Here is a 12372-nt window from a genome sequence, read left to right as displayed (position 1 = left end):
GCTCTGGGCCAAAGGGACGAACAGTTTGTCCATCAAACTCTCCTCCATCCACAACAAGAGCCACAGTGTGTTGATACTACGTGACTGCAATTCCCACAAACCTTTTTAAGGTGAATTACTTAATCAGCTTGGTTTTATACGACGAACAACTAAAACCAACATCTGTCGCTGTTGACGACAAAAAGCTTTTTTGATAATTAGGTACAACAGGAATCAATGACACAAAATGAACAAGATCCAGGCAGAGATTTATTTATGAAAGTGACTATATAATAGAGGGACATTTTTCACAATGAATAACGACTGTTGGGCTGTTGTTCCCATATCCCGCTCGAGATGCAATTCATCAGGGCCAATAAGAGCCGGCGATTTGTCTTCAGGTCTGATGGAGGAAGCTGATGAAAAACCAGAGGAAATGACTACAATGTATGGCTCTGCATGTGTGTGTGTGTGTGAATTAATGTGCAAAAACGTTCCTCACAAAGGGAGGAGCTAAAAGTAGGCTGGGCGCGCCCACTCGGCACCAAAAAAACCACAAACAAAGCTAATCTTATTAAATATCCAGCTTCGGTTTCACTTTCTATTTGGGAATCACAGTGATGGGAGTGCGGAATGCAGCTAACTTGAATTAAAAACACTATATGATTTCGGTAATTGATTTAATCTGATTTCCTTCCACAGCCTCAGTTACATTCACCCATGTTGTTTGGAAGTCTCCTCTGCTAAAAGGCGAGCACAGCCGAGTGTGTATTTTCCACGCTCTACTGACATGTACAGTCTGTGCGATGGAAAATCTCCTGACATCCACCATTCCGGACAGCCTGTCATTGTTAATAGTGAGTGCATGGAAGTGGCAAGATCCCATCTTAAATGGCTGTGCCATCTTGGACAATAGACACATTGTTCTGCACTCCTTTTGCCTCTGCTTTGGTGGGTGCCTGGGAACATACCCACACACCATCACAATGCCTGCTGTCCACATAAAGGCCACTGGCTGCTGGACACAAATACCCACTTGTGAGCACAAAACAGCTGAGAGAGACAAAGGAGGGTTAAAACTGTGGCTCGCCGCTAATAGGGAGTGTTTCTGTACACAGATGGGAAGAGAGGGAAGAGAGCCGCACTTGATCCAGAAAAGTACTTAAGGAGTAATAACTCTTGACTTTGTCTCTGTGCTTAATGAGGGAAAGGACAAAAATCTGCTTTATTTGAGGTGCTAATGTTTCCATCACTTAGCAAAGTGCTGCAAGCAAAGTATCACAGTGAGCTATGGAAGTTCTTTGTCGTTTAGCATTTTTAGTGGTTTTCCACGCTTTCTAAAAATCCAAAGTTTGGAATCATTGTGGAGGAAATTGTGTTCTTTTTCTTGTCAGACTTTGTAATGATGTGTTTATTTTCTTTTCTTTGAAACTTTCAAGCGTTAGAGATTATGCCAGATAATTGTTCAACTTATAGTGCTGTGGCTTTTGTGTAGATTGTGGTAAAATAAATAACTGGAGAAGACGTCAAATTAGCTTTTGACCCCCCAAAAAATTTGACTGCAGACACAGTTATTAATTCATCTTCTTATTGTTGCTCAAATATTATATTTCTTTGAAAAACTGTTTACAAAAATGCTCATTATACTTTTGCGGAGACTAAAAATTACTTCAGGCTGCTTGGTTTTATCTGATCACGGCTCCCAAAAATAAAAAAAACAGGTTTTCTATTAAATCAAATAAGAAAAACACAAATAAAACAGCCAATGTTTCACATGTAAGAAGCTGGAACCATGACGGATTTATCATGTCACCTGGGAAATGAGTCACATTGTTATTTTCGGTTGGCTGACTAATCAATTAAGTAACTAATAGTTTCATCCTTGAAAGACATTGTTCTTTAGCAGTATTTGCTTTGACAACCCGCATTTCTTCCTCAGTAAGGCGACAACAAAAATATCTTACATTTACCAAGAGATTAGTGTCTCACCATTGAGTAAAGCCAAGCAAGGCATGATTCCGTGTGATGAGATATTTTCAAATAACAAATTATTCCTTTTGTATTTATTCCTCCCAAAGCTCCACATGGAAATCTGGTATATTTTTCTGTTAAATAGCCTTAATGTTTCCCAGCACGAGTAAAGTAGCTGAACATAAAACACTGAGAGCTTCAGTAGTTGTTTTAAAAGTCCTTAAATTGTAAAGGTCTTTTTGCAACAAAACAAATAGAGGACTGTGAAATGGTTGTCACTGGGAGGGGAAAAAAAAGTCATTTTTGAGACCCCAAATAACTTCTGCACATCTTTAAACAGGATAGTACTCATCTTTTTGCAAATGATATGTTGGTGTTACAATGATAAATTGCTTAAACGCCCCATCCGCAGCTCCGATTATTGGTTTTAGAGATTATTTGTTTACATCCAGGGTTTGAGGCTGATTATGTTTTCACTGCTCCTCATTCTGGACCCAGCATAATGCATTTTTAATGTGTTTTCTGCTTTGACATTTAATGTTAGTGTTTGACCAAGGCACTTGTAAAAACGCAGTCAGACGGCAGTAGAAAAGTATTTTCCAGTTTTATTTTTGCTATTATGATGAGCTAATTTATTTTCACACTTTTCAGACCTAACTTTGTTTGTTGGGAGTTTATTTTATTTGTCCCTCCATTACAAAAAGAACATTGGACCAGTTTCCAGCAAAATCAAGATGATTTTTTTTTTTTTTGCACCAACCGCGCCTCTCAATCTCCGGAATTTATTCCAGTGCACTGATGTTTTGCAAAATCAACACACTTGACAAAAAAATAAACCGTGGCCTCGAATAGGAATTTGGGGATTTGTTCCTGTATTTGGAACAAGAGGAAACCAGGGGCAGTAGAGGAGGACATTACAAACTATGTGATTGTTATCCTAAAGCAAATATCATTATTTTGTGGACAGTTTAACCCGATGTCATTTGAATACTTGGATATCGAACAATATTATCTCAGGGTGTTTAAGGGCATTTCAAGACAATCAATAATGCTGAAATTGGGATTTTCACAAATTCTTCAACTCCAGATGTACCTATCTCAGGGCTTAAAACAGTTATTTTCACCGGTACCCTGTGACTGTCATTGAATGTCGCTTGACTTTGGAAGAAATGAGGGCCAAATGTGGTCACATCTCCAAATGTGGTACTAAAATGACCACAAACTTGATATTGCACACACACGTGGAAGCTGGTCGATGACCACGATGCACTGAGGATCAGATCTAACTCAGCAAAATAACACATAGACTTAATTATGTGTGTTAACCTTTGTGAATAGGGATTATTGGGAAGGTTCATGCATCCAGGTAGGAGGCATCTCAAAGCAAAGTTAATCAGGTCAACTGGACTTGGCCATGCTAAATCTCTTAGCTTCACCAGTTCATGTTGACCCTTGGACTAAGCTGGCTAGTCTAACTATAACATAATCACCCATGGTTTCATGTGCTAATGCTCATGGGTTTCAGTTTTGATGGGTTTTATGCTCATGGGGTATATTAAAGAGTTTCTCCTGATAGATTAATGTAAAATGTGCAATTTACTTAAAGATTTCTAAAAAGTGTTTGCATTGTTTGTTATTGCCTCTGTTTAAAATGTGTTTGCATTAATGAGTCTGTTGCTCTTCCCCAGTTTTGACTTTCTGACAGATCATCTCCCATATCACATTTCTTTTCTGTTTATTTTGCTCAATTCAGATTTATTTCGGTCGATATGTCTGATCATTTCTTCCACCAGCACGTCAAACTCTGTTGCCTAAATTTATTTTGTGCTTGTGGGGACTCAACACATCCTCTAATCACTCCATAGCAAATGGCCTAATGCATAAGAAAACTTAATTTAAATGCATCTATTTGGGTTTGATTTTATTATTGTACTTGATCACCCACAAGCGGCATGCAAACTGAAAGTTCAATCTGATGGTGTCCAATTTAGCTTGCTTTATACATTAGCTTAGAAAATTAGGCACTATGTTAAATGTGCAAAATATATATCTATTTTTTTTTCTCTTGGGGGGTCACAATCCTGCACATTTCATCACCCCTGACTGTAATGACTAGTTCATTATCAGCCTTTCTGCAAAGCTTTATGACGCACTAATTAGTTTTAGACGTGTTAGAGCAGTGAAAAGTTGAGAACATACAAGGGCTGTAACTGTCAGGTCTCTGTGTCTGCCTCTGTGTGTCGCACCTCGTGTTTCCAATTAACCAATGGCCTTGTCCCTCTGTGTGCTCCTATCCTTATGTTCCACCTGTGTGCTTCCCTTACTTTTGTATTTAAACCCTCTCCCCTGGTTGTCAGACCAAGCAGCTGTTTTCAGAATGTCTTTTCCAAATAGTAAACATTTTTACTAGTCATTTTTTTTACTTTGCCGTTTAGTGAAAATGAGATTTATTGATAATAAATGCAGCTTACAGTGGTAAACAAGGGAGGTTTTGTCAACTGGCTGCAAGCAAATAATCTCTTATTTTTGTGAGAAATAGCATATCATCAGGGGTGCCAAGTCAATATTGATCACTACCTAACCTCTTGGAATAGTACATTTCTACCTGAGAGCCCGTATCTGATCCACAGCTCCTTTTGAAGTGTCAAAACATGTTTGTGAATGGAGAGAATAGCAGACAAACTCACCCGCAGCAAACTTAAATTGACCATTTTTGTTAAGGCTCCGAGAAAAGTTGGATTGGGAGAAAATATTCAACAGCTGACCTTTTCTGTTTACCGCCGTGATCCTAAGCCTTCGAAACATGTACCTGGGCCGAGACTGACACACGAATTACTCAAAGGTCATGTTATTCAGCCTTTCAAAAGGAGTCCATCGCTCTGATAGCATCGGTTGTTTCTGCTGAAAGCTAACAAAGAATCGGCACAGATGACGGCAATATCACTGCGGCGGTTTGTTGGGCACAGCCAGGATCACCTCCTCTTTGCACAGAGATATTTGACTTGTTTTTGGCTCTTGTGAGCATTTAGTTTGTCTTCATGTAGTAAAAAAAAAAAAAGAGGGAAAAAATGGTACAAAGCCACAGGATTAAAATTAATTGAGAATCCACACACTGTTCTCTGGCAGCAGATTGTTTACTTATTTGTCGATTGCATGTGTGCCAATTCTTTAGTGTTGAAGCATGCCAGTTTCTGTGTGTGTGTGTGTGTGTGTGTGTGCCATTGCATTGTGTCAGGGGGAATAGCCTATTGGGGTTATGGAGGGTGCTGCGTGGGGTGATGAATAGGATGCTTTTGTGCTCTGTCCCACTGCTGTCTACTAACCAGTGAAGGAGAGAAAGGTGAGGGAGAAAAGGGGGATGAGAGAGATAACCTGATAAAGGGGAAGAAGAGAGGAAGAGAGATAAAGAGGGAAAGCAGTAGGGGGAGGGGATGAGAGCCACACTGATACGTGTGGGGAGTACAGGTGAGATGCAGGGGGCTGAGAGGTGACAGAAGGGTTTTGAGGTGAGGGAAAGGCGGGGGAACGTGAGAAAGGAGAGGGAAAACCGACTACTTGTGCATTCAGGAACACTGCGCCGTTGTCTCTTCAGCTGACAAAGATACAAAGAAGTTGGCTAATGTAGAAAATTGTTGACATTTGTGTCAAAACTAAAAAAAAAAAAAAAAAAAGTGGAGGGAAAAAAAATGGGTGAAAAAGTGCCTCAGTTGGTAATTTTGATCACTCTGCAGAAAACAGCCCTGACCTCATGGCCTCAACCTTCACACATGACGGGGCTTGGAAATGAGCCAATCATAGTGAGTGATGCTGATGAGTTCAGCCAAAGCTGCCGGTGTTGCCGTGGCCAATTTAATACATATCACATAAGGAGAACCATTCGACTGTACTACTTTCCAATAAAACATAATGTAGAATACATTTTAAATGGCACAACATTACAATAGAGACTGATATGAGAGCATTAGAAGGTCACCTGTGATGCAAACGCTTGGTATGTGATATTTGAGGGACCTTTAAAGCTCTGGGGGGAAAAAAACAACATTAAATATCCATCACATGAGAAGGAAAACACCAAGGACCTTTCTGGCCCTGAAGGTCCTGCAGGGCAGAGACAGTTGACACAGAAATGAGCTTCTGCAACAGGCTGAGCTGGACATCAAACCTCAATACTCTCTGAAGCAGCGTGAAAGACAGGAGCATGAAACACGATCTTACCCTGGGATCACACGTCTGTCACGTTTTATGATCTGATCTCGTTTCTATTTGATCACATAGTTATGGTCAAACTGGGATCCCAACCGTCTGACGTGAGGGAAATACCAATTTGCTTTGCTCTTAAATGACAGTAAGCTGTATATTATTGGGTATTCGATTACTTGTATAAACTTAAACTTAGACCCCACATGACAACGTTTCAAGTGAAAACGCATCGTCTTTGCCACGTCACTTCAAAAAGGTTTTGTGTTTACACTGCAGCCTCTTGAAAATGATGTGCATTTCCCTATAGTAGTAATAACACTGAAAATGATGTAGTTACCACAAAGGGCCAGTAGTAGGTTTGTTTCTGTATTGAAACCACACTCACGCGTGCAATATGAAAGAGCTATAGAACTATAGTACTATGGACCAATACTATAAACATTAACAATGGGCGAGTACACGGACATTCGTGCCGCGACGCAGCTCTAGCAAATAGTACAAGTTCCACCTTGGGAGTCGTTTTCAAAAAGTTGCATTTTCCGTGGCTCCGACTACTGTTGTGTTTTAAACTAACCTCCCAAAAGCAATGAAAGTTTTCTGTTTTCACTGGAAACATTTTTTTCAAAAGGGCCTTACCCTGTAAAGCTGCACTGGGGAAGTTAAAGTTTTTTTTGTAAGAATATAGAAGAGAAATGTAAATTTTTCCAACTAAAATTGGAAGAAAAGTATTGCTTCAGTAGAAAAAATAAAAAAACAAGGTTGCTTCAGATGGAAATAACTAACCAGTGGTAGAATGGACCACTGCACAGGCATCCATTATACATTCCTCTCTGAATTTCTATAAAGGAAGGATCTTAAAACAAACAAAGATCAAGTGCATCTCTTTTGTCTATGCTACAGAAACTAATAGCATTATGTCGGCCTTATGGTCCTAAATGTTCAACAGCTTTTCAGAACGAAGGCTACTGTACGTAGTTCACAATCCACAGTCCAAACAAACAACTGATTCCTATGTTAAAAATATATATATATTTGAATAGCAATAAAATATAATGAATGGGCCGTTTTGGTTCATGTTGCAATTGGATTGAAAAAGCAAGTCTTTTTTTTGTATTCTATCCAACTATGAATCATTCCCCTCCACCCAGACGTGTATCTCTCCAGTCAGCCCACACCTGTCACACTTTGGGATTTTCATCTCCAAAAAAAAAAACTACATGAAAGAAAAGACTTGAAATCATGACGTTTCGCACTGATGATGACGACGAGTCCTCTACCCAAAATAGATTAATAATCATAGATATGTAATAGCACCTGTTGATTGGTTCAATTTGCTTCTTTGTTGTTGTTTTTTTTTGTTTTTTTTTGTTCTTCCACTCCATTTGATTTTGTCCTGGAATAACTAACCCTAGCATGGACGGATAAATGCTATTTGTCTACCCACACTGGGGTTCTCTGAGGCTATCGCAGCATGACTTTTCAATGATGAAACAGCAGCAAGCTGTGGAAGGCTGAGGGAGTGGGCGATCAGGACACAAACTGCCTTTTTCTTTTCTTTTCTTTTTTCTCTCTCCATAAACAGCAGGATGAGATGCAGAGCTGGCAGCGATATAGCATCCATACCTCAAGCACAGCCAGCACTGCCAGCACAGCGTGCACCCCCACTTGCTTTGCAAAGTCAGGGCCTCGCCACATTTTTCCTGGACGCGTCAAGCCGACAACATATGCAAGGAATAAATCAACTCATAAAGTCCGCCGTGTACCAAAAAGCCAATTTCGCATGTAAACAACGCGACAGATTTTGGGGTTTTGTTCGCTTGAAACAGACTTGAAAAGTGAATTTCCCTTTACAGTGAACGAGTGATCACAGACATCCTCAACAGCAGCAAACAATAGCAGAATAGTGTTGATGAAGCCAGGTGATGATGTGAGGAGGCAGATATCATTAGCCCCCATCATCACACTTCATCAGAGGAGAGGGAGTGAGCCCGCTCTGTTAGCGTAATGAGCTGGAAGTATGAACAAAAGCAGATGGCTGTATGAGTCAGACAATAAGGCGGTCATAATTGAATATATATCATCCATTTCACTTTAAGCAGCCAAGCCTCTCTTTTTTTCCCCTCCTTGCTGTATCTCAATGGAAATCCATTATCAGGGCATTGAGGAGCTGCCACCACACTGAATCAGCTGGACTTGAATGAGATTTTTCATTTCCATGATTCAGTCATCGAGGCTGAGGCAGACTACAGTAAGACTGTGCTGACTGATTATCCTCCTCATTCACAGTACTTCCATTGTGTAGTCCGTGTTACAGTCTGTATAATTTGCATATTATAAATGTAAGATTACATTATGTTGGTGCTTGGTCACCAGCGTTTCTATATTTTTCTCATTAGTACAGTGCCCATTTCTTTGTGTACTTTACATTATTTTTTTGTATTCCAATTGTATATGTTGGCTTTATTAGAGTACAAAATACACTGGCATGATTCCGTGGAGGTTGTTACTCTCATCTTTAAGATGAGAGTAACCACTGGTTAATGCCACTGGTTCAAACCCAAGTTTTATTTTTATTTATTTCTATTTCTATTTTATTTCTATGTTCAGTTTTTCCTTTTACTCTAAGTACTTGTTAATTCATTCAAGTTGTATTTCATTCTTCAGTATTTATTTATTTGTTTCATTTTCCACTACATAATGAGTAAATATAAATATGACTGTATTTCACTGTGTCTGCCCTGTGATGGACTGGTGAAATGTCCAGCCATTTCCAACAATCAGCTCCTAAATTAGATAGAAACTGTAGTATGATTAGTGAGCTTAACATTGATTTCTATTTGTAAATACACATAGGTCTATTTTTATACTCTCATCTGATTGTTGTGAGAGATCAGATAAATATTGATCTAACCATTAGCAGCCAGACATGTCAATCAAAAGTGAAGAGGCGCGTGCACTTTCAAAAGTGCCGAAATAGCAATGTTTACGCTTTTTAAAAAAAACAAACACAGTCATAAAAGTTGTTTCATTGTATGAGGAGAATAATTTACAAACTGGAGAAAGTGAAAGAACAACAAGGGGGAGAGGGGGGGTCTGATTGCTGACAGCAGCTGTCAGTCATGCAGATTTATCAACAACTCAGTGTGGGCTCAAGTCTTCGTGCACAAACTTGGCTGCAACTCGTGCTGCTCTAATCTGTTTTTCCTCTTGAAGAGCTCGCAGCAGGACGGCCGCCTATGGAGCAATTAAAGCCTCTTTCTTAATCCAGCTGCCCTTGACTGAAAACAACTGGAACTACCCCTCCTCCTCCTCCCCCTCACCCCACAGCAAGTGCAACAGTACTCACCCCCAGCTTCTTACTCCGTATCCTCACGTATCCCTGCTTCACTATGTCGTTGAAGTTAGAAGCCATGGTGAGGAGGAAGAGGAGGAAGAGGAGGAGAAGGAGGAGGAGGAGGAGGGGGGGAGCGCGCGAGCTCCCTGTCCTAAAGAGCGAGGAAGAGTGTGGAAAATATTAAAAAGCAAAAGTGGCAGAAGTCTGGAGCGGCGAAAAGCCCCTCTGAGGGTCCGTCACGCATCCGGCGGGGAGGAGAGCGAGCGACCTGCTCCGGTGTGGGCTCGCGCTCAGGCTGGCCGGCTTCAGCGGCGCGATCCATCCGCGAGCGCAGGGAGAGGAGGGAGATACCATTCATCAGCTGATTCACCGGAGAGCAGCGGCGCTTCCTGGACCACACCATCCCCTCAACAGAGGGGGGGGTGGGGTGGGGGAGCAAGGAAGCTTTCATTCATTCATTCATTCATTCATTCATTCATTCATTCATGCATTCATTCATTCATTCATCTACAGATTCAATCCAAAACTCACTCACTTTGCCCCCATTATAATTACTATTACTCTCATACATCATGTTGCTGCTGATGAGAGTAATTTGTATTGATTGAATGGAAACTGTAACAAGAGGTAGAGAGATGGATTATAGCATTAGTCACGTTGGAAACGGATATTTTTAACTCTATTAGTCATTCGTATTCTGACCAAGCGCTATAATTATAACCTATTGTGTTTGTGTTGCTGTAATCACATGCAAAAATAACAAAACACAAGTGTTTATGGATGCTTTAACTTTCCTGAGTATTTATTTATTTTGTTATTTATTGAATGGAATTTTACTCAATTCAAGTTGTGCTGTAAAGGTCGGTTTTCTGTCAGTGTTATTTCAACATTCACGTCATACAATATCTGATATTTTAAGCGCTTTGTGCGATAATGATGGCCTTTGATTAAAAAAATAGGAAAAGCACTACTTGTAATGAAATATGCTACTACATTGAGATATGCATGGTGATGCAGAGGTTAAAACTTTTCCTCTCACAGCCAGAAATTTCCTGACAGACCCAAGTCGAGGGCATTTCTGTGTGGAGTGTGCATGTTCTTCCAGTACGCAATAGCGTGGGTTTTCTCTCATAACCTGTCCACTGTGTACCCTGCTTTTCACTTGTGACCAGCTGGGACTGTCTGCAGGGCTCTAAAACACTAAGGTTGGATGAATATTGACATAGTCTATTTCTATTTTGGATATTGAGGAGTTATAAAACTAAAATTAGTGTCCAGACTGAACTCTGATGGAAGAGTCCAAGCTATTTTGAAAGGAAAGGCCAACAGGGTAGTATTAAGAGAAGCTCTGTTGCAAAGTCAGCAAACACTGGCACTCGCCAGTCAATGGGAAGTTGAACTGGAAAGTGTAATTTGGGAGCAAAAGTGAATACATGAGAAGAACAATTGGTTTGCTTTGGTTATGTGGCAGAGATGATCATTCTGTAGAGAAAACAATGCTGACGATACAGACGAGGGCGATCGGTGAAGAGATTCATGCATGTAGTGAGGGAGGACATGCAAACATAAGAAGAAGATATACTTGATATATGTCAGTGTAAATAACAGGTATATAGGTGTTTACATGTTTATTTACTGAGTGGAATCATTAGAAAATGTCACTTTTCCAATATATAGTAATTATTTGAGATGCACCTGCATCAATTGTAAGTCACTACTAAGTAATTCAGCATAATGCATTTGTATTCAAACCAACTGATCTGGACAATAATACCATCAATGTAAGAAATTAACATAATGTAAAATTAGCGTGAAAGAAACTTTTTATTTAGCTTATATATTCCAATTGAAATGAACCTTTATAAAAGAATAAATGATGACCATTGTTGTATCCAATCCTAAAGACTTATCAGATTTATTTTCTTCACCAATCAAATCACTGTATTATTTCCATGTTCTTTACTCTTCTGACAAATGGGATTTTAATGTAGATGTTCCTTTAGTTGCATTTTCCACCCCAAATATCTGTATTCACTTCCGCTTCAACACCAAAAGGTTTTAAGATGAAGAAAGACTATATCATTATATTTCTCTTCATCGTATATGTTATTGTTTTATAAGTCAGATTAAGAAAAAATGTATCTTATAATCTATTTAAGTCTGTTTTTGTAGCTTCCTTGATATTAGGATTTGCTGCTTACCATTGTCTTATATATTAATAACAATAATAATAATACTCTGACTTTGAAATAAATGTTTCAAGAATGAATAGAATATTATATAAAAAAAATGTCTACAGAAAATCAAGAGGTTTGGGCTATTTAGTTGGGGTATGTTTTAGCTGTACTGCATTTGCATCTGAAGATTGAACCAACAATCACCTTATATTACATCGTCCTGAAGGCCGATCGTCCCTGTTGTGAACCAGAAAAGTAAATTTTGTTGTTTGGTTGCAGCCTTCAGGGACCCAGACTCTTTAGTTTAGCCCAGTTTATGCCTTCTTCATTCATCCTTTTGAGAACTAAATTTGTACATAAGCTCGTGCTCTGGTTCAAGATCAAGGCGCTCCCCTTGATGTTTGCTAACGCTCATTGTTCTTAATCAGGCTGCTCGTTTAGTGAATTTCAGGGTAACTTCACAAACCTGAAACACCTATTCAAATTCAGCCCTCCGCTTTTCCGCCCCTCAACAACATGTTCAAAGAAAATATGCAAATATAGAACAGAGCTTCGGCCCAGTGTTCAGACTAATTTGCAACACACTTTGTACTTTGCCTTTTGGTTATTACCTGTCTGAGCGTGAATATCATTTCCATATTTTTCCACCAGACAGTCCACTAATAAGGAAACACTGTTTGGAGATTGTCAGTGCGCGAGCACAGTGTTTTG

General features: G+C 39.6%; 1 protein-coding gene across 1 annotated transcript in view; it reads right to left on the bottom strand.

The window, feature by feature from the left end:
- dok6 (docking protein 6) overlaps nucleotides 1-9565 on the bottom strand; it is a 49688-nt gene extending 40123 nt beyond the window's left edge. The window contains exon 1 of the mRNA XM_080515206.1: nucleotides 9497-9565. Within this exon, the coding sequence (XP_080371332.1) occupies nucleotides 9497-9562 (66 nt within the window). The 5' untranslated portion in view covers nucleotides 9563-9565. The remainder of the gene's footprint in view (nucleotides 1-9496) is intronic.
- Nucleotides 9566-12372: the final 2807 nt, after the last annotated feature.

Source organism: Blennius ocellaris (assembly GCF_963422515.1).
Source record: "Blennius ocellaris genome assembly, chromosome: 19".
Classification (NCBI taxonomy): domain Eukaryota; kingdom Metazoa; phylum Chordata; class Actinopteri; order Blenniiformes; family Blenniidae; genus Blennius; species Blennius ocellaris.
The sequence above is the reverse complement of the archived record's forward strand: the minus strand, read 5'-3'. Positions and strand labels throughout refer to the sequence as shown.